Source organism: Rhinichthys klamathensis, unplaced genomic scaffold (assembly GCF_029890125.1).
Source record: "Rhinichthys klamathensis goyatoka isolate OS25496 unplaced genomic scaffold, OSU_Roscu_1.1 h1tg000167l_1, whole genome shotgun sequence".
NCBI classification, from domain to species: domain Eukaryota; kingdom Metazoa; phylum Chordata; class Actinopteri; order Cypriniformes; family Leuciscidae; genus Rhinichthys; species Rhinichthys klamathensis.
This window is the reverse complement of record NW_026606698.1, coordinates 668,115-694,648: the sequence shown is the minus strand read 5'-3', so window position 1 is coordinate 694,648 and position 26,534 is coordinate 668,115. Positions and strand designations below refer to the sequence as shown.

Here is a 26,534-nt window from a genome sequence, read left to right as displayed (position 1 = left end):
ATAGTTTTTATAGTTTGAATTCGTTTTTATTTTTTGTTGTTGTTTTATGTTTTTGTAATTTTTATTACATTTATTTCAATATGTCTATATAGTTTGTATTAATTTTTATTTCAGTTTTAGTTATTTTAGTACATCAAGTTAAACTAAATGGTTTTCTTTGGAATCTAGCTGAAATGTTTACATGTATTTAAATGTAATTTATTTTGTAACATATTTTTTATGGTTTTAGTTTTAGTTAACTATAATAACCTGCTTGGAACTACTAATACTCTAGAAAGGCTGGTATCGTTAGATTTTTTTTAAATTTACCAGTAATTTTGACAAGACTGTACTATATTATACTTGCATGCACATCCTGATTTTGACGCGTTCCTGGTTGATCCTTGAGCAACATTACTGTCCGAAAATTTTATCCTAGCCATATCCCTAAACCTAACCCTATCCATAAGTAAAATCAGAGGGATATGATCGGTGAATAACACTGATGTAGAAGCACCTAGCCCTGGTTCTAAGCCTAAACTTGACATAAACTGTAAACTTGTCCCTCAAATCTGATTGGTTGATTGGAAAGATGTTCCAGGAATGTTGATCCAGGAACATGTGGTACTTGGTGAAATCAGGTGTATAGAACAGCGGTGAACGTGATTTCACCAAGTACCACATGTTCCTGGATCAACATTCCTGGAACATCTTTCCAATCAACCAATCAGATTTGAGGGACAAGTTTACAGTTTATGTCAAGTTTAGGCTTAGAACCAGGGTGAAGTACTTACACATCAGTGCTATTCACCTTTCATTACCCTCTGATTTTAGGGAAAAGTTATGGGTAGGGTTAGGTTTAGGGGTAGGGATTGGGTAAGGACTACATTTTGGGACAGGAATGTTGATCCAGGACCATGTCTTACTTGGCAAAATCACGGTTACCATAGGACAGCATACTTGTTAACCAAGGTTCTACTCTAAATGATGTGGTGTAATTTACTTGTTTCATGTAGACGATCAATGCCATGGAGTCAAAGATGACCAATCTGGAGCAGAGAATCGCTGAGCTGTCCGAGGCCAACAAACTGGCAGCCAACAGCAGCCTTTACACGCAGAAAAACATGTGAGTTCACATGCATGGAGATGACTCAGTGATATGGGTTAAGACGTTAAATAATGGTGCAAATACCAGTAACTTGACTAGCGCAAACCTTAGTAAATCACCTTGCACGATACATTTTAAGGGTTAGTTCACCCAAAAATTAAAATGATGTCATTAATGACTCTCCCTCATGTCGTCCCAAGCGGCACTGAACGCAGATCCACAACAGAACCGGAAGACAATACAATGCTGAATAAAGTCCTAGTTTTTTGTTATTTTTGGACCAAAATGTATTTTCGATGCTTCAAAACATTCTAACTAACCCACTGATGTTACATGGACTACTTTGATGATGTCTTTATTTCCTTTCTGGACAAGGACAGTATACCGTACATACATTTTCAATGGAGGGACAGAAAGCTCTCAGACTAAATCTAAAATATCTTAAAGTCCCCGTGAACCGGAAGTTGCAAACGACTTTTCTCCAGTGTTGTGACGTATTTCCGAGAGAAACGGAATACTAAATGAGGCAAAATGGTGGGCGTGGCTTTTTCCCCAACTAGCACCTGATTGGATCTAGAAAAGTAGGTGTTTTCATTCAGCCTGTCTACTGTCAGTTGGAGGGGCGTGGTTACGGATGTTAAGAAGACGCCCAAACCGTGAAACCTACGTCATCAGGCAAGGTCCTCCAACGCAGAGGGGAGGGGAAATTTCAGATTTTGATTAAAGATTACGAAGCCAAAACATTTTTTTGTGTGGATTGACTTGCATGGATGAATTGTTCACCACAAAACGATCAATTTAGGCAAACAAAGTAAGTATGGTCAATTTTGAATTCATGGGGACTTTAAACTGTGTCCCGAAGATGAACGGAGGTCTTACGGGCTTGGAACGACATGAGGGTGAGTCATTAATGACATGATTTTCATTTTTGGTGGAACTAACCCTTTAAATACTCTCCTCCCATAAATATTGCGTCTGAAAGTGAAACTCCTACAAATGCATATGCAATAAGGTCAGCTGCAAAAATAACCGTGTACACAACCCTTTTCAGCGCTAATTTTTCACTGCGTGTCTTTAGTAAATCCTGACAGTAGTTTTTTAACGCCAAAAGAGGGTTTGTGCTGTTAGTACACCTGGCCCTTAATTATTTATTGAATAGTTGTCTTTTATCATATTGCAGTTGCCTGTTGTTATATAAAAGCAATCAGCCATTCTGATTCATGTTGTGCCATATACTGTAGAGGGGTAAAATACACAGTAAGACTCATTTGTTTGGACAAATACCATGGTATTCTTTATAAGTAGTTTGCATTAGAGGTCAAGTGTAGATGTCTTTAGTACCACCACAGTATTTTTTTGCAACGGTCTCGTGTTCTCACATAATAGTATTTACATGCCATTCACATGAACGAACCATGGATATTTGCATTTGAAATGGGTGAATGTAAAGGTTCATTTCAGGCTAATGTGCAATGAAGGCAGATTTTCTGGGTTAAGCACAAATTTAATGAACGATGACCTAGTATTTGCATTATATTAAGGCTTTAATAGCAGCTTCATATTATCCCTGCTGAAAAAGAACAACATAGAGAGTATGTGTCGTGTTTTAGATGCTGGTGTGCTAAAGATGTCCCCACCAGGGGTGCGTTTCCCGAAAGCATCGTTAGCCAACTATGGTCGCAAGTTCTGTCATTATCAGCAAAGTTCAACGAGTCGGTGTTTCCCGAAACCATCGTTCCAACGAACATTCGCAAACAGCATCGCAGAGTTGTGTGTTTGGAACGACAGCTCTCGATCTGTGGTTTGAAGCAGAGTTTTTATTGTTTGCTTGACATGTGGACTCAATAAATCCTTACCTTGACCCAAATAAGAAAGCTGACATTCAGTGCAATCTTTATCTTTTATTTAGAATACATAGAAATTTAATTTACGACTTTGAGTTTGTCAACAGATTTAAAGCATCGTTTTTGAAGACTGCGCATGTGCGAACTAACGTGCTCTACTATGTAAGAAAGAGCTTATGATTGAATCTGGAAATAAAGCGAAATAACTGAGAAAAATGAGAAATATTCCTCAGATGCAATGTCCGTAATTTATAGCAAAACATCTCGCATTAATTCGATCTCAAACAGATTCATTAAAAGAAGTTATTACTCCACCACCTGCGTGACATCATTATCCAACATGGTTGAACGACCAATTTGCAATAATTCGGTTTTGGGAAACAGTCGTGACTAGCTAGTTGATTTCTTCAACGATGCATCGTACTATGATAGTGAAGCAGCGAGTTACCCTAGGCTAGCTTAACTAGCAGGACTTCTATGGTTAATCAGCTTTACTAGGTTTTAGAAACCCTAATGAAAGCTGATTTGACTGATTTGTCAAAAGCGCTGAACCGCAATGTAAGGTCAAGGCCAACCTGGTTAGATTACCTCGGCTGACCCGGTGTGGAGATGATGCAGCTAGGGGCATTTCTCCTAGAAGTTTTGTTTATAATCTTTAGGAAAGCCCAAGAGGAGATGATATCTGAACTCAGGCAGCAGAAGTTCTATCTGGAATCTCAGGCTGGAAAACTGGAGGCCCAGAATGCAAAGCTGGAGGAACATCTGGAGAAGCTGACACAACAGGAACAGACTAACAAGAGCAGAGTGCTGGAGCTAGAGGCCAGACTCAGAGAGGTGAGAGACCATTTTATTTCAGCCCAATATCAAAATAATAATAATAATACATTTTATTTAATAATGCGATTTTCTTACACCCAAAGCGTTAACAGAGTAAAAGACACAAATAATACAATACAATACAATCAGGGCTTGACATTAACACCCGCCAACCCGCCAAATGCGTGTGTATTTCAGCGTTGGCGTGTAACGCAGTCTCTGCTACTAGCCACTTTGGCGGGTTGAATTTGATATAATATACATTTTTCAATTGTAGTCTTTTAAAAAGGCATCTGAAATAATAAACTAAGTGCAATGTTGGCAGTAATTTAGATTTTTCGATACATATTGATACGGAAATATCTGAAACTCTTCCGCAGAATAGATACAAAAGATACCAGCTGCGTGTTCTCGCTCTCTAATCTCTCCGACAGCGAGTCGACACACCAACCCTTTACTCACTCATTTTATTTACTCCGGAAAAGTTAATGTCAAGCCCTGAATACAATACAATACAACATACAACAAACAATACAAAACAAGTCAATACCCTAATACCCTGAACTAACACTTAAACATGGTAAGCAATTTTAAAAAGGTGGGTTTTCAACAGTTTCTTAAAAGTGCTTAATGTGGGAGCACTACGAACAATCAAAGGAAGCTCATTCCCCAACCTCGGGGCGGCACGAGAGAAAGCTCTCTGTCCCATAGTTTCTAATCTGCAGTGGGGCTGATGAAGGATTATTATGAGTTTTGTTGTGTTTTTATACCGCTGTAATACCTATCAACCTCCCTCATATCATTCACATGCAATCCAAATCACATTTCATCATATGCTCACCTGATAGTTCTTGATGTTGGGAGGTGGAATAGGATCCTCGGCGGTGTCCGTCCCAGTTCAGTCTTGGGTTCGTGTCACAGGGCTCTTTGCTCAGTATAAAATATCTCAATTCACATAAAGATATTTTTAGGAAAAATCACTCTGAGTCTGATTTTAAAAGGTTTTCGAATCACCAAACTTATGGTTTCGTTTTACTCAAAATTTTTCAGAATGATACAAAGACAATAAATTCAAAAACAGAAAAATAAAAGAAAAGCGTATATAGTCTTCACCTCGAAAAGTTGCGGCCCCGAGAAACAGGAAACATCATCTTTTATATGTCTAAATTGGGGCCGTCTCTAAGCATTAGGGGAGGCAGTCCTAGTTCAGCAATAATTCCTTACAAGGTATGCAAAAAGCAGCAAACACCTACACTTGTTGTTGAGCAAAAAGTCGTTAATCTTCTAAGACTCTACATACATGAGCTATGGCGCTATTCTACTGGTTTTTCCCCCATCTACAGGTGTGAAAACCACATCCTGCCTCTGGCCTCACAATGGCCTCCTAAAAAGCGTTACCTTATCTATACAGAAAGGTCACAGTTGTAACACCTGCTTAGCTTCTGCAATGCAAGCGCAAAAGAAAGACAATGCAAACTAAAAATAACACTTCAGACAGCAGGGCAAAGTTGCATCTCTAGAGATGCGACTTTCTCCTGCACATCTAACATTTCACATCTGGGACATTTAAGTTGACTCATTAACACAAACTTCTTTACAACATGCATCAGTTGTTTGTTCAGTTGTTCCATTTTCCGAATTGTGGTTATCATCTTCCTGCTCTGCCATATCAGGTCGTGCTGCAGGATCAATGGTCGACTTCTTCTTCCTTTTGTCCTTTTTCTTGGCTTTGTGTTGGGTTTTGGCGTGGTCTTTCTGGAGCTGGGCAACTAAGAGATCGTCCATAAACATTTCATATTTATCAGTCCTTTTTGTTATATATAAATCCTCCAGGGAAGGCAATGTAAGACATTTGTTAGAGAATTTCACATCTTCAATTATAGGCTGCCCAGGCTGTACATCACCCACTCCTGGGATTCTATGATAAATGTCACTTTTAATATCTCTTGTAAATTTTGCCGTTATTGGAATTCTATCTACGGGACAGTCAATCATTAAGATTATTCCTTTCATTACACTTTGGTATTCCTGTTCGACATACAACTTAAAGAAAAGTCCCTCTTTTCTAATTAGGGTGACCTCACAAAATCGATTCATTGGCCAAATTACTGTCGGGTCTTTGAATCTAGGGGCCTCATGGATATAGTTGTCATTCACATCGCCATCCTCCACACAAAACCTCAAGACAACCATGGAGAACCAGACCCGCTCTGCTGCTTCCGGTCGGGTTTTCGCCCGTTTTAGAAACTGCTCGTAGGTCTCTCCAGCCATTCGGCCCCCGGTCTCCTGGATCAACACCTGAGGCATTTATAGAAGACATGCGATTTGTCAACAAACGCCAATCCAAAGGCCCCTGAGCCCACATGTTTGACTCTCTTTTGTAAAGTCACTCCGTCAAAAGTTAAAATTTCTTCATCATTTAAGAATTCTATAACTTGAAAAGTACATATCGATCTCCCCTCATTTGAGATCGTTTCCCACTGTCGCCCAGGAATACACAATTTCAACCATGGTGGAAACACATATCTCCTGTTTCCATCCAGGCACAATAATTCTTCTGAGAACCCATTTAATTTCAATTCATTTCTAGGGCAAAGCCCTTTTCTAACACTCGCTTTTATAACTAAGTCCCACATATAAGTTACTCCAGTTGACGATTTCTTTACACACTTATTTTTATCATTCATGCATGATCCACACCATTTTTCTCCATTAATCAATTCAAAATACAGACGTTTTATCAATCTGTTACATTCATGACATCTTTCACCCCAATGTCCATTCCCAGAAGGCAGTTCAATGCAAGGCTCAATCCCGTTATCTCGCTTGTTTTCCTCTACTTCAATTAATCTTGTCAGCTCCTGTAATTTGGTTATAAAATTAATTAGAACCTCCAAAACTGACATCTGCCCAACAATCCCTGCACACTTTCATTGGTCTTTTAAGTTTGTCCCATCTATTGAAAAGGATCAATATTCCCAATAACAACATATTTTCACTGGGAATATAAACCCCTAAAGAGAAAATGCACAAGGTCAAGGATCCTATTACAATCCATAGCCTTGCTTCTTTTCCATGTCGAAATATCAATAGCCCAGTCAGATACAAAGTAGTCACTGCAACCATTGACATTTCGCACCAATAGGTGATATCATGTCTCTTTGTGAATTTTAAACATATATCAATTGCTAATTTTGATCCACTTAAGAAATATAAGGCTATTGTTCCCCTTAGCTCAATCAATTTGGACCACCCATCAGAATTTATTAACATTATGCAAACTAATATTAATTTGCTCAATTTGCCAATCAATGAAATTCTAACAATTTGAAACATAGAAATTAAAACATGCCAACAGAGATTCCGGTTGTAACCATTTAACACCATCCATATGATATAAGTCCCCAATTCACTAACCTGCGCGAACGAGTTGTCAGAGGTTCCTTGGAAACTCTCAATCTCGTTGGCGGTTTCCATTGAAGTTCCGTTTTTCGTCCCGTTGGATGCCATGTTATGCAATTATCAATTTAGATCTACTGTTGGTCTTACTGGAACAAATTTTCGTTTGAGTTATTTCAAAATGAAATAAGTGACAAGGTTTGTCGTTCGATGATCAACTTCACAGTTGGCAAAGAAAAAGTTTGACCCCCTTTTCCCTTTGTCTCTAGAATTATATCACCCTGACTCCTCCTGTCACTCAAGTTTGTCATCTGACACGTTTCCTGACCATTCACTGTTGCAACAGCGATTTCTCGGAGAGACTCCTCCTCTTCATTTGAGAGCTTTGCAGCTTTACAATTTTTTCTAAAACTGCCAATTGATCTATTCTGTCCCGTCTTGAACATATTCTCCGCCCTATCATATTACAAGAACATTTAATTATGATCAGTAATAACATGAATCCTACTATTCCTGCGGCACAATATAAAGCATACCATCCTAGACTGATCATAAAACTTATTAGCCATTCCCAAACATCCTTTGTTACAAATTTAGTCACGGCTGTAGTGGCATTCACTACCATCTTTATTCCTGTTTCAACAAATAGTCTAGGTTCATCAAACCATCTTGGAAAGCTATCTGCCCCAATAATTTCAACACTACGGTTACAAATAGTTTTTCTCATCCACTCCATTCCTAGATAATAATTCTGGTCTAAACCTTTGAACCATAATTTTGTCCACGACTTTCTTGAGATTACCTGTTCTAAATCGTCTAGGGCTATCAACTCTAAATTGGCTATTTTCAACGGGCTCTCTTTTCTTAGTTCATATCTCAGCCAAATATTTTCGTCTATTCTGTCTGGATCATGCATAACTTTCCACTGCAAATCTTTGCTCACTGTTCTGACAACACCGTTGGGGCCATAAGACATTTGGTAACTATCAGACAGATTGTTTTTTAAAACAGTCCACGGCAATGGTACTATTCCATTAGACCAATAACATATTATTGACAACATTTGATTAATAGTTATGTGATCATGTCCCCGCGAACAATTCTTAATTATTTCACCACATTCCTTGCCTGTTACCCCCAATAATTCATCATCATGGAAAATCAATTTCATTCTATATTTTCCATCCTCCTCTTTCCGTTGTTTCATACCTACTCTTTTTAATCTCAATTTTCTTTTAATATTAAGAACACCTGCCGAACGGTTTCCTGATATTGGGTCACTGCCATTTAGTAGATCACTGCAATCCATCAATTCTCCTCGCTTATCACAAAAGCTGGAATATGCAAAATCGTTATAACCATTGTTGTTGTATTTATATTTGTTTTTGTGATTTTTATCGCCTATTGCTAGTCTGACGCATTTATCCATTATCATCATTTTACTTTCATAGTAACTCTTCAAATCTTCTTCCGTTTTCAACGATTCATTCAACACCATTTTAATTAAATAAACTTCAGTTTCTCTTCGTCGGCTATCTACCTCCCACGATTCCTTTTTATAATTATACTTTACTCGAGGTATTTTTAATTTCTTTGACCATATCCATGGAACAGTTTTATTCAGTTCTAAATCAATTTTGGTTGCGTAATATTTCTCTGCTTCAATTAGTTCCATCGCCAGTCGGTTATCCATATTTGGAGACAATCGCGACTCCAAATATCGCCCGTGCGTCGTTGTTAGCAATACAAAATCACCTTGAGGATTTAACAACTTACTAGATATTAGCCATTCTTTTATTGTCTTTTCCATTTCAGATTCTCGTTTTATTTGTTCAGTGTCTAAGCTTCGCACTTTTCTTCTCATAACCGTTCCTTTGTTTTTGCACTGGCCTATTTTCCACGGATTAAATTCTTTACTCGTTTTGAATATCCAACATCCCCCTAGTTCTTCGTTTGAACTTGTTCTGCTTGTCGATCCAACAAAATATTTGTACGTTTCATTCTTCCACTTATCCGTAATATAACTATTGGTCTCATAAATTTCTACTTCTTTACTATACCAGTGCCTCAATTTTACGGTACTTTTAACCTTAACTTTCGGTTCTCTGATTAAGTAATAAAGCAAATCATTATTTCGATTTTTATCATTCAAATTACCATTTATCCATTTCCAGAAATTTCCATTATTTCTCTCTACTTCATTTTTGTTTTTGTTTTCCGTTGCACGTACAATTACATCAAATCCAGAGACATTCTCTCTGTCTACTTGTACTTCGGCTAATATTACTTGGCCAGTTAATATTTCCCATTGTAATACATAACTAACCCGCACTACAGCCAGAACAATTATCCCTAATCCTAGAAAAACCCATAAAAATGTACTTATCCATTTCCAACAATTTCGTTGTTGCTTCAGTCTCCTGATGTTTTCTCTCGCTCCTTCCAATTCCTCTGCCAGATCGTCCTTTGCTCTCGCCTTCCCCATCGTCTGAAATCACAGGTTAGTTCTTTGGCTCGGAGACGAGCCGTTTAACACGCCTAAACAGACCTTTCTTGATCACTCTGATTTCGGGTTGTTTCTCATGCAGTTCAGCTTCAATTCCCCCAATCCAATCAAAGTCAGGGTGTGCGCTAGTCAGTACATTAATTTTCAAATGCAATACAATTTTGAATTGTTTCTCTGGTTCCTCGGTGATCTGATCATCCCCGTAGAAGTTTCCGATCTGAAATTTTTTCTCACTAGCCTGCCAGACTCTGTGCTCTTTCATGTCTTTGGGAGGGGCTACTAAAAGCTCCACAAACTTCTCCTTCCTGTTTGATTGTCTTTTTTCTTTAGTGACATTTGACCTACACAGTGTGCCTCGATAATCCTTCTTGTACTTGGGAGTTTCTTCCCATCCTCCTTCCTGTGCTATTTCTAATGCTAGGGAGATCCAGGTCCTTACTTGCCACTCTTGTCCCCTCTTAACATACACCCAAGCAAGCTTTCCCGAGGAGCCTCTCTTCATTTCAACTTCTGGGAAACATCTTATAATGGGTGTATGCCATAAAGAGAGGTTCCATCTGGCAGACTCTAGGTCAGCCAGAGACAGATCGCTCTCGCGATCTCTGTTCACTATTTCTTTGACTAGTGCCTCCCTCTCCCGTAATGCCTGATTTTTAATTTCTTTATCATCATTGGGAAAGATGGGGATTCTAGTTTCCAGAAACGCTGCTCTTTCATGTTTCCTCATCCCTATCCAGGGATGTCTGGAAAATCTCGTGATTATGCCATCCTGAAATAGCCCTATGGGTTTCATAACTCTTATAGCCTCCCATATGTATCTTGATGACATAAGTGTCCTATCCTTCGTGCCACATACTACACACGTCCAACTGTTATTTCCATCAAAAGTGCAACTGCACTTTTCAGCTGTCCCACCGGACACACGGAACGAATCTACTCTCATCTTAGGATGGAGTGGCCAACAATTTTTACATATTAGGATGCCTCCTATCTCAATATGGCCATGATCTTTAACTGTCCACTCTAGGCCCATAGATTTCTTTTCATCAGGGGCCAGAGTAGGCAAAGCCACTGCCTTGTCACAAAGTACACACATATATGGACGGACTCGAACCTCCACAGGTGTGGTCTCAGTTCCTCCGAAGCCCAAAACCCTCTGAAGTTCTGGCTCTAACCACAGCATAGCTTTTGAACCATGTTGACCGTGCTCTACCCTAATCAGCCCTCTCCTGTTTGTGACTCTGATGATTTCTTCCATTTTTTATGTTTTTATTTTTTAATCAGGTCTTTATTTGATTGGATTCCGTTATTTTCTAACTCTACCGTATTTGATCCTGTAATTGCTTTGACTGTGTCTACTGTCCCTGATCCTTGGTTGAATCTCCCTACCTTTTTCCGTCTAGTGATTATCACACTGTCTCCAGGTTTGAATCTCGGGTTCTGCTTTACCTCCTTTTCCCTGGCTGTCACGTAATCACATCTGTTGAGATGTAAAAGACAGGTGTCAACGAGGTTATCCCACTGCCCCAGCTTCTCATTTTTACTGAAAAATTCTTTCACCTCCCGGATAGATCTTTCGGCAATTCCATTTGTCTCTGGTCGATAGGGGATGCTCTTGACCAGCAATATTTTGTTTTCTCTACAGAATGCCTCCACTAGTTTGCCACTAATGTTATGTGCTCCATCTGCTCTGATCGACACCATCTTTCCTTCCCACCTGATCCATTCCTTTAAACACTCAACAACATTTTTCTCTAGCGCAGCACGCATCGGCCAGACCATCTTTTTCTTAGTGTGGTTGTCAACTGCTAAGAGGAAGTAACAGTTTCCTCTTGTGGTTTTGGGCCGAAGAGGCCCAGCGAAGTCGATACTGACCTCTTGACCTCTGTATTCTTTCGGTAGCTCGCTTTCCCGGGCTCCTTTGGCTGTCATAAATTTTCTGCATATTTTACATTCCTTCTTCACTTCCCTATATCTCATTCTCCAATTTGGTATGCTGAGATTTCGGAGTCTAAGTTCCATTTGAATCATGTTATAGCTCGGATGGTTTAACTCATCATGCATTTTTTCAAACAGCTCAGTGACTTCCTGTAGTTTAACTCGCCCTATAAACTTATCTATCTCCCTGTTCCCTTGGGCTGCTTCACTTTCCTGTTTTGTGTGGCTGACTTGGTGATAACAATGTACTGTCACCTTCTCAATCAGCTCAGCTATCTTTTCCCATGGTTCTCTATGTGGCATAGGTTTGTTACGAGCATTATGGAAGCCGTTGACTTTCCATATCTCCAGTTCTTTATTTAAACCGTCAGCTACATACTCCGAATCACATGTCAGGACAATTTCTTTATGTCCTAATTCGACCGCCTTTTCCAAAGCTTTTTGCACCGCAGTGACTTCAGCTAACTGGGCAGTTCCTTCAATTTCTCTACTCTGGGAAGTAATCAGCTGACCATCTTTCTTGACCAAATAACCCCATTTTACCTGGCCTGCTTTCTCACTGCCGTCTGTGAAATATTTAGGCAAATGCTGATGTGCATCATGATACTTGGTCATTTTTTCTTTCCTTTTCAGTTTAATCATTCTCCATTCTAGTTGGTTGTCGCCTAAAATTAAATTCCACTGATCCCATCTCTGGGAATTGATTCTTGCCTGATTCATCACAAGGTTCTTTTTTAGTCTGCTTAGCTCGCCTGCTTGAGAATGAATTTCAATTGGCTGTTCTTTTGCTGTTGCTTTCAGCTGCAATAGCCTTTTCGTCACCACAGCTAACACTCTTTCAGGACCGTTCTCTTCATATTTCATCATACTCTGTTCCTGTGTATGAGTCAGAAATGCTATGGGGCCTTTCCCATCACGGTTTGATAGTGTCAGGGTAACTTCCTGTTCTGCTTCCCTAACATCAACTATCAGTGGAACCGCTTCGTCTCGCCGCTCTAACTCTCCGCTGTTTAACGCCATCTCAATCAGTTTTATCCTGGCTGTTTCCATCTCATTCGTCCACTGCCATTTTCCCTCTCTTGTGCCCTGATATAGCAGCTTAGCCTCCCTGGAATACTTAGGAATCAGTTCCCTGATAAAATTCAGCGTCCCTAACAGTGATTGCAGCTGTTTTTTGGATTTTGGAGGGCCTGATTTTAACAATTCCTCTAACTTGCCTCTAGTGCTCGTGGTTAGAGTTTTTGAATCCCTGCCTAACTTGAATCCTAAAAAATCCACCTCCTGTTTTCCAATTTCCATTTTCTTCAAACTTGGTTTGAGACCTGCAGCTGTCACTCTGTCTAGAGTCTGCTCTAGCAACTTCATGTGTTCTGCCTCCGTCTCTGTGGCCACAAGTATGTCATCAATGTACACTGTCACCGGTATCCCTGCCAGCGTTTCAATCATCATGCTTTGAAAGACATTTGGTGAGTTTTTGTAACCTTGTGGTAATCGAGTGTACACATACTGGTCACCCTGAAACGTGAATGCAGTTTTGTCCTGACTCTCTTTGGCTAACGGAACACTCCAAAACCCGTTAGCGAGATCAATTTTCGACAACCATTTTTTATCTCGGCCAATGCTCCCACTAGCCTCACCACAATTAATTAGGTATCTAGTGTCCGGTACTGTGAGTCTGTTAAGTGCCTTGAAATTCGTAACAAGACGCCAAGTTCCATCCGGTTTAGCTACGGCCTGGATCGGAGCATTTGTCGCGGCGCTTTCATTTTTCTTCAGTTTTCGTATTATTCCCTGACCAGTCAGTTCTCTAATGGTCTCTCCAATTTCTTTCTCTGCCCTACTATTTATTTTGTATTGTCTCTGGGGAGGGGGAATGCCTCCTTGAATTACATGTTCGTAATTCGCTTGAACCTTTCCACAATCATTTTTACTCTTTGAATAATAGGGCAGATACTTTGCCAAAAGCATTTCCAGCCCCCCTTTATCTGTTAAATCTGAGTCTCTTATAATTCTCTGAATTTCTTTGTTCTGATCGACTATTCCTAATTTTCCTATTTTTACTAAATCGTCGGGGCAGAGCAAGTTATCGTTACCCATCACTACTCTTATGTTTTCCTTCTTCCAAACGCTTTTATTACTTACGCGACCTTCAAAATCTTCAACTGTTATTGAATCTACTAATTCTCCGTGATTCTCTGAGGGTTTTATAACACTAATGTCTGCTCCGGTATCTACGCGAAACTCGGTATCATCGTAAGTTTTATAAAGTCGTTTATCTTTTTCCACTGTTTTGAGTAACGCTGACTTCAGGGGGGCCGCTTCATCCTAATCTAAATCCCCATTCGTTTTCTTTGTTTTTCTTGCTTTTTGTTCTTTTGGTTTTTCCTCCTTAGATTCTCGGTCCCCGGCATTATCGTCAACCTTAACCCTTCCAACCTTAAGATTATCTTTGGTTTTCTCCCTTTCTTTTATGATTCTGGTCTTATCTTCCTGACTAAGTTTGTTCCATTTCTCCGGACTGATGTAGGAACCCTTTTCTTGTCTGTCTGTCTCCTTCCTAATTTTAGGCCTAGACTGATCTCTATGCCTGTCACTTTCTCTATTTGAGCTCCTACGATAACTGTTTTCTCCTACATTCCTCTTGGGCACTGTTCTAGGGTTTTGATTTGACATTTGTCTTTTTTCTGGCTCATGGCGATTGTAGGGCTTTCTTTCTCTTTCTGATTTCCTAGTTTGAGTTCTAGCTGCCTGCGGTTTCTCGTTGGATTTACTCCTGTCATTTTGAATTAATTCAGTCTTGCGGTCATATTTAATCAGAGTTTTTTCCAGTTCTTCTGGATCAGTTTCAGGCCCTAATAAGAGAAACTCTCTAGCTCCTGAAAGAGCATTACTTTTTACCCCAGTGAAAATGTGTTTGAGGAGCCCCTCAACGCCTTTGTGTGCCACTTCCTGACATGCTGACAGGGCCCCTACAGTTGACCATCTTTCCTCAAACAGCTTCTGTTCTATTTCCTCCTTGTTTGTGGGGATTAAGCTCTCTAGCGTCTGCGCTAATTCTCTCCCCCCACTAATTCCGAATTCAGCGAGAATAAATGAGTCTATTGATACACCCGTTATCCCCATCTGTTCTCCATATCGGACTATCTCCCGAACTTTTCCTTTCACTGTAGTATTTTTCAGCTTAGCCCTTTTCAACATGCGCATCTCCTGATCGCGTTTCAACAGTTCCTCTAAAGTAGTTCCTGTTTCTGTCAGAGCGACTTCTGGTTGTTTAACCAGCTTTGTTTTGATCTCGGGGGTTTTAGGCTTTTGCCCCGGAGTGCCAAGATGTAAGGCTTTTAAGTGTCGATTTAACACAGGCACTTCAGCTGGTTGTTCCGCATCTGGCTCTTGCCTGTCTTCATCATCAGCGGTTTCTCTGAACCGCAGTTGCCGCGGGACTTGTGGGGCTCTGACTGGGGTTTCTGCGCTGTCTCTTTCGATCAGGGCTGCTCCTTGTGGTTCGATCTCTAAAGCTTCCTCCTGGTCATATTCACTTATTGGTTCATCATCACTCAATGAGTCTACATCGGAGTAATATTGTTCGTAACATGCATTCCCTATGTTTCCTTTAACTATGTTCTCGAGAGCTGCTCTATTAGTCAGGTCTTTCTGGGCTAAAATGGCTCTTTTAGCCCTGCGAGTCAGTCTGGTATCTGAGAGAATCTCTTCTGCGTCGCCTCCGTTAAGCAAACACCACAATTGACCATTAGTAATCCCGGGGGCATATTCTTTATCCCACATAGCTTTTTGTTCTAAAAGGGTTTCTTTCTTTTTGCTTTTTGCATGTGTCGGTCGATACGATCCTCTGCCTAATTCAAATGTCTCGTAACTTTTACAGAGATTTAATTTAGGGAAGGGATTTTCTACGGGGTCTTTAGCACCTCTAGAAGTGGCCGTTCGTTTTAATACTGGCCACCCTGATTCTTGTTCCTCAATTGAGGTTGTCGCTCTTAGCTTATTTGACCCCTGTCCTCGTCCTGCTTTCTGACTTGATTTCCTATCGACAGCCGCTTCATTTTGATTTACTAATTTTGCAATCTCTCTCAACACTGCCGCATGAGGATGACAGATCATCCATGTTTTAGGCCAATTAGCGTCATTGCTGTTTCTAACTAGCGTGGTTACTAGATATGCACCCAATTTGACCTCATTAAAGCCGAATTCTCCCCCTGAGATTACTGGCATGGCTATTGTGCAGTATTTATTCTCCCTAGCGCATGCACATATCTTATCGACTAAAATATTTAGGACGGCTATCGCTTGTAATTCTTCGTCAAGATCAGAACCACCCCCTTTCTTGTACCCTATTGCATGAATTACCGGTTTACCATTTGGTCCTCCGATTTTTTGGAGAATTATGTCTCCTGTCTGTAGAGAGCTGGTACGGTTCTCTAACAACTTGTCGGACTCATCTTGGAACTTTCGCCCCGCCTGTCGCAAAAAGGCTCCTGCAACGCCAGCTTCATGGCGGAGGGCTCTGTTTGCGGCGTTAACCAACGCATCTGCCTCTTCCTCAAACTGCAAATACCCTGCCTTCAGTACCACTAAATTTGTTCCTTTCGCAAAATATAGTCTAAGGGGCTCTTCAAACTCTATCAACGTTTCCTCCCTAGGACTAAGTATGGCTTCATAGAGCGGAGCATCAGGTTCAACAAGGTTCATTCTCATCTCTTCCTGAGAGATCACGCTATAGGTTGCGGAGCCTTTGTCTGATTCTTCCCCTGAACCATCCTCAATGAGATTGTTCCAGCTTTTTGTTGGGATGCCCTTCATTTCTTTCCCTGTCGTGTTAAAAATCTGCACTTTTGGGCCCTCATCGTTTGCTCCTTTATTAGAGTAAATGAAGGCTGGAGCTTCTGCTCCTTCTTCAACCCTAAAGTTTATTACTTGAGCGATTTCTCTGACCTCTCGCCAGGGTATGTCCCTAAAGCCGCACTTACATCTGGTAAAATCCAACCATTCTAACTTTCCTGCAGTGTCGCTGGTCACTAAATCTATAGTAATCATTCGGCTTCCCATTTCTTATGTGTTGTAATTCCTTCACAAATACTAGAATCGTCACTATAGATTTTTAGGAAATACCTGCTCGCATTTCCCTGTGGCACGTGTGACCAGGAAAACAATGCCCACCGACAACGCAACCCGAAGGGAGCAGCAGTTCGGACCACGTTGAAAGCGTACACCGAAAACCTAGTCACCCATGTGTCGCATTCAAAGGATGCAACCTTTTCACAAATCTATATGACTCTTCATTCAACTCCCTTATTTTCTGCAAGTGTTTGGGTTCACTTAAAATTCCCTTATTTTTTGCGAGTGTTTGGGTTCACTCCAAAACCGGTTTGTATCTTTAGACTAACTCACCCCCCTCTCAGGGTTCTTTGAGTTTTTTGTCTGTTTTAACAGGTCTTCATATGAGCCTGCGCGCTGATTTATCACTTAGTTCCCCTGGAACTTTGCAAGTGATATATGTCCCAATTCGATTCCTTTGAACCGCTAATAATAACAGTGACTGTAGTATGTGGACTTTGGCTATACACGTTTTTATTTTCTGTCTTGAACTATTGTCCTTATAATTTCCTTACTAGCAAAAAGCCCCACGTTGGGCGCCATGTTGTGTTTTTATACCGCTGTAATACCTATCAACCTCCCTCATATCATTCACATGCAATCCAAATCACATTTCATCATATGCTCACCTGATAGTTCTTGATGTTGGGAGGTGGAATAGGATCCTCGGCGGTGTCCGTCCCAGTTCAGTCTTGGGTTCGTGTCACAGGGCTCTTTGCTCAGTATAAAATATCTCAATTCACATAAAGATATTTTTAGGAAAAATCACTCTGAGTCTGATTTTAAAAGGTTTTCGAATCACCAAACTTATGGTTTCGTTTTACTCAAAATTTTTCAGAATGATACAAAGACAATAAATTCAAAAACAGAAAAATAAAAGAAAAGCGTATATAGTCTTCACCTCGAAAAGTTGCGGCCCCGAGAAACAGGAAACATCATCTTTTATATGTCTAAATTGGGGCCGTCTCTAAGCATTAGGGGAGGCAGTCCTAGTTCAGCAATAATTCCTTACAAGGTATGCAAAAAGCAGCAAACACCTACACTTGTTGTTGAGCAAAAAGTCGTTAATCTTCTAAGACTCTACATACATGAGCTATGGCGCTATTCTACTGGTTTTTCCCCCATCTACAGGTGTGAAAACCACATCCTGCCTCTGGCCTCACAATGGCCTCCTAAAAAGCGTTACCTTATCTATACAGAAAGGTCACAGTTGTAACACCTGCTTAGCTTCTGCAATGCAAGCGCAAAAGAAAGACAATGCAAACTAAAAATAACACTTCAGACAGCAGGGCAAAGTTGCATCTCTAGAGATGCGACTTTCTCCTGCACATCTAACATTTCACATCTGGGACATTTAAGTTGACTCATTAACACAAACTTCTTTACAACATGCATCAGTTGTTTGTTCAGTTGTTCCATTTTCCGAATTGTGGTTATCATCTTCCTGCTCTGCCATATCAGGTCGTGCTGCAGGATCAATGGTCGACTTCTTCTTCCTTTTGTCCTTTTTCTTGGCTTTGTGTTGGGTTTTGGCGTGGTCTTTCTGGAGCTGGGCAACTAAGAGATCGTCCATAAACATTTCATATTTATCAGTCCTTTTTGTTATATATAAATCCTCCAGGGAAGGCAATGTAAGACATTTGTTAGAGAATTTCACATCTTCAATTATAGGCTGCCCAGGCTGTACATCAGTTTGGAAACTGATGCTTTAGCTCTAATCTGTTAAATGCAACTATACGTCATGTAGATGTTAAGATATTATACTCATTGACATCATGAATTTCTGCAAAGCAGCTTTGAAACGGTGTATATTGTAAAAAGTGCAATACAAATAAAATTCACTTGATGTATTCTGAACCATATTTCCCCCCAAAATCAAATTAGAAATTAGATTTTGCAAGATGAAATTGAAGTCTATTTTTTAAACCATTAAGATGTTTTGCATCATTCCCTGCATTTTTTCAAATTCCTTTAAACTGCCTTTAATTTATTGATTTAAATAAAATAAAAACCATGATTGATTCCTGCTTATCAGTTGGCAATGAGCTTGCGGCTCAACCTTCAAATTTGCTGTAGCAGTTGCAGTGCTCTTTCAGAAACCCTCCACCTTCCCCAGCTCCACCTGTATAGACGGGTAATTCATGTACGCTATATTGTACAGCAGCAGTTTATCTTACTTGCTCACAGCAGTGTGTTGTGTGTGTATTGGCAGTAGCAAGCAGCGTAGCAGATCTATTCCGCCGAGACCAAACATATCAATATCAAAAAACTAATTGATTGATTACTAATTGCTAGAGCTAATGCTACTATTGTTGTCATGAATATTTTCATTGTGAATATTATCATTGATATCACCACTAATTCTAATATTAATATATTGTTGTGATTGTTGGGGTGATTATTACCTTCACTAGAACTTTACTGATACTACCGGATTGCCCCTATCTATGCTTACGTCACAGAAAGGATCTTGTGTGCCTACATACACCACTTTGTCGATGACTGTGTTGGGCTGTTTTGTATTTCGTTGTTTTTGTTTTGTTTTTGTGCTTTTTCTCTCTTCTGTATTGTATATGTGTGTCACTGATTTCTAACCTTGTTACTGTTTTGTTAAAGGGGTGGTATAATCCCCTTTTCACAAGATTTAAAATAATTCTTCGATGTCCTCAGATTGTGTATGTGAAGTTTAAGCTCAAAATACCCTACAAATATGTTTATATAGTATGTTAAAATTGTCACTTTTTGAGGGGGAGCAAAAACGCACCGTTTCCCTTTAAATGCAAATGAGCTGCTGCTCCTGGCAAAGGGGGCGGAGCTTCAAGAGCTCGTGTCCTTTTACCTCACACAGACATGCACTGGAAATTTCAAAAACTTTTAGCCTTTTATGTTCAACCCGGAGTCAGACAATGATGGAGAGACTCAAGAAGAAGTGACAACACGTAGAATGCAACAAGATGAATTTCTGTAGCTTATGAGTGGTTATCTTCTTTTCATTGATTTGCATATTTTGTTATGATAATCTATAAATCACGTTCCGGGGGGCGGGGGTTTATGTACATTTTAGGGTTAGTGATGTCACTAACCCAGAAGGAATGTCGTGTAGTTCCTACCAGCCGTTTGTTGTAGTCCTTAAAAAGCAATTTCTTTAAAAGAAAATATCTCCCTTTGCTTTGACATTTGAGCGTTGTAACTTTGCAGATGTTGTTTATGCTCAGACAGCAACATTACATAGTGACTAAAGTTAGAAAAGTAAAATCATAATCAACCACCCCTTTAAAGGGATGGTATAATGCCCTTTTCACAAGATGTAAAATAAATCTCTGATGTCCCCAGAGTGTGTATGTTAAGTTTTAGCTCAAAATACCCCACAGATATTTTTATATAGCATGTTAAAGCTCCAGTCCGCAACTTTTCCTCTTTGTCGCCATCTCTCTGTTCGAAATCTGTAACTGCAGTGATTCGCGGAATTATTATCTTTACGTGGGTTGTAAATCGGCATGAAACAGCGCGGATGAACACAGTGTTTTGAGGAGAGTGCTGCTGTCAGTCACCGCGCTGTGTGGATAGCCTACTGTCGTACAGAATCACAGATTCACTTTTTGAAAGTTTGACCAACATAAGAATTTTCATAAGAAAATGTCTTCTGAACAAGTAAGTAACATCCATTTTTGTTCTGACCAACTAAGGGGGAAAAAGCATTCGACATGATAAGCTTCGTTAGATTTAATCAACGCGATTTACAGCAACCGTGCAAATTATAGCTTACTTTGTTCTCAAATTGTTCATGTTAACAACATCACATCAGCATTGCGTGACTAATGTTAAATTTAATGTGTTTTATGGTTACCTGTGTAGTTCAGAATTCATATTCTCCATAATAGCAAAACGAGAAAGGCACAACAAAGGAAACTCCATAACTGTGTGAATTAAGAAAACGTACTGTTACACGATTGAACTATTGAAATGTCTTACTTGTTCATCAGAAAAAAGCCGTCTCTTCTTCCGTTTCGAACCCCTTCAAAACACGGAGTTCACGCACTTTTCAAAAGCCCCGCCGATGTTTAAATCCTTGTGTTCGCATGAGACGGTTTCTTTCTCTTTCTCTAGCCACCTTAAATCCGAAGTACGAAGTCTTTTGGGTTTTATAACTGCTGAATCTCCAGTTGACACTGATGATTGTTATTTGGATCTTTCTGGATGCCATAAGTTTAATTATGTAAAGTGCTGCGAGAAAAGCCTATACATCTAAACATCTCGTCACGCGCAGTATAGCCGGCTAGCCGAAACTCCTTTATGTGTACGGGTGTGACGTCATGACGCAAAGACATGCTCGAATTTCCCGCGGAAACCCACCAGTACCACTGGAATTAAAATCATTATTACAAGCTAACCGTTTTGAATCTAGCTATGGCAAGCAGAAAGTTTTGACCACTGGCAGAATAAGTTTTTTTTAATATAATTATTTTGGATTATTTTTAACTTAAAGTTACGGACTGGAGCTTTAAACATGAATGCTTTTGTGTTTATATGTTAGGTATAGCGTTCTCATCACGTTAGACATTTGTCTAAGCAGTCTCTGGTGTTTCTTTTAAAGTATATTTTGTGTAAAGTTGATTAGAACGCCACCGTGTCACAGACAGGACGTGAGCGGCACGGCGCGACGCAACACAGTGCTTGAAGCGACTGTTGCAAAGAGCTGAGACGTCTCAGCTCTTTGCAACAGTCGCTTTTCTGAGATCATCTACTCTTCCCTGTGGATGACCTGTGACCTACTTTCTGTAAGACCTGAATTTTTGAGATTGAATTTTAGAAAACTGAATTTGAAGTTCCGAATTTCTTCATCTTGAAAACTTGAATCTGTATTTTTTTAAACTGAATATTTGCAGTATTTGAATTCAGAACAAAAAAACTAGCTGTTTGAAAATACGGCTATAAAATTCAGCCATAAAAACCTTTCAATTTGTTAAATTTCAAATGTTCAATATTCGTTAAAAAACAAACAAATTCAGAACTATTTAAACTACCACCTAAAATTCAATTTTGTTAGATTACACTTGCAAATAATTCAAATTTACACAATTCAAATTCAAATCATTTTGTCATATTATTAGCTCCATAATAGAGTGACTACAACAGCTCTTCCTCTTCTCAACATGGACTGCATGTTCCCGGCGCCGGGGTTTATGTAAATTGTAGGGTTAGTGATGTCACTAACCCGGGAGGAAGCTCGTGTAGTCCCTACCAGCCGTTTGTTGTAGTCCTTAAAAACGATTTCTTTAAAAGCAAATATCTCCCTTTGCTTTGAACTTTGAGCGTTGTAACTTTGCAGATGTTGTTTAGGCTCAAACAGCAACATTACACACTAACTAAAGTTAGAAAAGTGAAATCATAATCAACCACCCCTTTAATTTGCAATACATTATTATTATTATTTTTTTTTTTTTTTGATTTTGGGGTGAAATGTGCCCTGGACGTGTTTTCCAGAGGTTCACCCAGTAACTGGTCCTGCTCTGTTCCTCCACAGATGGGTCTGGAATACGAGGAGCAGAAGCTGGAGATCAAGAGGCAGGTGTCGGAGCTCACGCTGTCACTGCAGGAGAGAGAAGCTCAGATCAGCAGCCTGCAGACGGCCCGTCACGCACTGGAGATCCAGCTCCATCAGGCCAAAACCGAGCTGGAGGAGACGACTGCAGAGGCCGAGGAGGAGATCACCGTCCTCAGGGTGAGGGCTCACATCGTCATCAATCAACCAGGAGTAACATCTCCTTCCTCATCATCATTTAATCGGAATGTCAAAAGTGAAGACATTTGTATTTTACTAAGATCTGCAGTGCATTTTAAAATGTCTGGTAACACTTTATTTCGATAGTCCACTTTAGACATTCTACTGACTTTAAGTAACTTTGTAACTACATGTCAACTAACTCTCATTAGAGTATTAGTAGACTGTGTGTTTAAAGGGTTTGTTCATCCAAAAATGAAAATTATGTCATTAATGTCGTTCCAAGCCCGTAAGACCTCCGTTCATCTTCAGAACACAGTTTAAGATATTTTAGATTTAGTCCGAGAGCTTTCTGTCCCTCCATTGAAAATGTATGTACGGTATACTGTCCTTGTCCAAAAAGGGAATAAAGACATCATCAAAGTAGTCCATGTGACATCAGTGGGTTAGTTAGAATGTGTTGAAGCATCGAAAATACATTTTGGTCCAAAAATAACAAAAACTAGGACTTTATTCAGCATTGTATTGTCTTCCGGTTCTGTTGTGGATCCGCGTTCAGTGACGCCGCTGACGTAAGACGCTGCTGACGTGTGTCTGGTGTGTGTGTGTGTGTGTATTCTGGTTCTGTTGTGGATCCACGTTCAGTGCCGCCGCTGACGTAAGACGCTGCTGACGTGTGTCTGGTGTGTGTGTGTGTGTGTGTATTCTGGTTCTGTTGTGGATCCGCGTTCAGTGCCGCCGCTGACGTAAGACGCTGCTGACGTGTGTCTGGTGCGCCCGTGTATTCGGGTTCAAATAAATATGGCTGGGCAAAAAAATGCAAGTCTTCCTCTGTGTGGAAATCTTTAGACATGTTTGCGAAGATTGTTTTGTTTCCAGCGTGCGTCTCCCTCAGACTGTAAACGAAGCTCGGGCGCACCAGACACACACACACACACACACACACACCAGACACACGTCAGCAGCGTCTTACGTCAGCGGCGGCACTGAACGCGGATCCACAACAGAACCAGAATACACACACACACACACACACCAGACACACACACACACACACACACACACACACACACACACACACACACACCAGACACACGTCAGCAGCGTCTTACGTCAGCGGCGGCACTGAACGCGGATCCACAACAAAACCAGAATACACACACACACACACCAGACACACACACCAGACACACGTCAGCAGCGTCTTACGTCAGCGGCGGCACTGAACGCGGATTCACAACAGAACCAGAATACACACACACACACACACACACACACACCAGACACACGTCAGCAGCGTCTTACGTCAGCGGCGGCACTGAACGCGGATCCACAACAGAACCAGAATACACACACACACACACACACACACCAGACACACGTCAGCAGCGTCTTACGTCAGCGGCGGCACTGAACGCGGATCCACAACAGAACCAGAATACACACACACACACACACACCAGACACACGTCAGCAGCGTCTTACGTCAGCAGCGGCACTGAACGCGGATCCACAACAGAACCAGAATACACACACACACACACACCAGACACACGTCAGCAGCGTCTTACGTCAGCAGCGGCACTGAACGCGGATCCACAACAGAACCAGAATACACACACACACACACACACACACACACACACACCAGACACACGTCAGCAGCGTCTTACGTCAGCAGCGGCACTGAACGCGGATCCACAACAGAACCAGAATACACACACACACACACCAGACACACACACCAGACACACGTCAGCAGCGTCTTACGTCAGCGGCGGCACTGAACGCGGATCCACAACAGAACCAGAATACACACACACACACACACACACACACACCAGACACACGTCAGCAGCGTCTTACGTCAGCGGCGGCACTGAACGCGGATCCACAACAGAACCAGAATACACACACACACACACACACACACACACACACACACACACACACACACACACACACACACACACACACACCAGACACACGTCAGCAGCGTCTTACGTCAGCAGCGGCACTGAACGCGGATCCACAACAGAACCAGAATACACACACACACACCAGACACACACACCAGACACACGTCAGCAGCGTCTTACGCCAGCGGCGGCACTGAACGCGGATCCACAACAGAACCAGAATACACACACACACACACACACACCAGACACACGTCAGCAGCGTCTTACGTCAGCAGCAGCACTGAACGCGGATCCACAACAGAACCAGAATACACACACACACACACACACACACACACACACCAGACACACGTCAGCAGCGTCTTACGTCAGCAGCGGCACTGAACGCGGATCCACAACAGAACCAGAATACACACACACACACACACACACACCAGACACACGTCAGCAGCGTCTTACGTCAGCAGCGGCACTGAACGCGGATCCACAACAGAACCAGAATACACACACACACACACACACACACACACACACACCAGACACACGTCAGCAGCGTCTTACGTCAGCAGCGGCACTGAACGCGGATCCACAACAGAACCAGAATACACACACACACACACACACACCAGACACACGTCAGCAGCGGCACTGAACGCGGATCCACAACAGAACCGGAATACACAAACACACACACACACCAGACACACGTCAGCAGCGTCTTACGTCAGCGGCGGCACTGAACGCGGATCACCAACAGAACCGGAAGACAATACAATGCTGAATAAAGTCGTAGTTTTTGTTATTTTTGGACCAAAATGTATTTTCGATGCTTCAAAACACTCTAACTAACCCACTGATGTCACATGGACTACTTTGATGATGTCTTTATTTCCTTTCTGGACAAGGACAGTATACCGTACATACATTTACAATGGAGGGACAGAAAGCTCTCAGACTAAATCTAAAATATCTTAAACTGTGTTCTGAAGATGAACGGAGGTCTGACGGGCTTGGAACGACATGAGGGAGAGTCATTAATGACATAATTTTCATTTTTGGGTGAACTAACCCTTTAATATCTGCTGACACTTTTGTTTTGATGGTCCCCAAACAGAAATTATTCTGACTATAAGTAACTTGGCAACTACAAGTCAACTTATTTTACTAATCTGAATCCTAACACCTAACCATAACCTAACAGTCTACTAATCCTCTAATGAGAGTTAGTTGACATGTAGTTGCAAAGTTACTTAAAGTCAGTAGAATGTCTAAAGTGGACTATCGAAATAAAGTGGAACCAAATGTATTTATTGCATAATCAAAGATTTTAATGTCACAACAGTTATTAATTAATAGGATGTAGTTATATAAATATATACTTTTTGTTAGTAGCTTAACGTTCAGGTAACTACTTTTTCAAAAGGGTAGATTGTTTTGGCATTAGCTACATTAAATAGCTTGGCAAAAAATATTTGTTTTTCTCGAAGTAGCTTAATGGTGGGTTAGTTTTAATTTTGAACTATGTAAAACCTGACATTTGAAAAAAAAAGTGAAAAAAAAGGCTTTTTCCCCTTTTAAAAAAATGGAACCGTTTAAAAAAAATATTGGAATTTGTGTTTTTTTCTTGAGTATCATATTTAATGCATCAGGCTTTTATGGCTCATATAGTCTCATGGAGTTCAGACTCGAGGAGGAAAAACACTTCAGCTTTATTCAGAGGCTCAAATGGAGAAAAAAATATGCATTTTGGTGCAGATGCTGATATTTATATGAAGTTTTAAAAAGTAAGATGACATTTTGATGCTTGTAATGTAAATCACTGAGATCTTTATAACAGCACAGCAGATACTTACATAAAATGCTTATAAATATCAGTCATCTCACTATATCTGCCAATGATAGTCTTAGTAAGATGATATTTAAATGTTTAGTTTTATGATCAATCTCTGTAGTTTTAAGGCATATACATTATTAAGAAATGAACAAATAAACCTTCCTCAAATGCCAAATGATCATCTTTGATACTCACATTTGAACATGATTTTTCTAAAAAAAATTTTTTATATAAATCTAAGTTGCTTCAGTCCAATAAGTGTTCATCTTGAAATAAAGGTTATTCTTATATTTACTTTATATACAGTAATTCAGTGTAGATTTCCCAGAATAAAGACAAGTGAACCACGAGCTGAAG

General features: G+C 40.5%; 1 protein-coding gene across 1 annotated transcript in view; it reads left to right on the top strand.

Moving 5' to 3' along the window:
- LOC130091481 (citron Rho-interacting kinase) overlaps positions 1-26,534 on the top strand; it is a 100,415-nt gene that overhangs the window by 35,627 nt on the left and 38,254 nt on the right. The window contains exons 12-14 of the mRNA XM_056259386.1: positions 996-1,105; positions 3,591-3,765; positions 22,224-22,421. Coding sequence (XP_056115361.1) covers positions 996-1,105; positions 3,591-3,765; positions 22,224-22,421 — 483 coding nt within the window. The remainder of the gene's footprint in view (positions 1-995; positions 1,106-3,590; positions 3,766-22,223; positions 22,422-26,534) is intronic.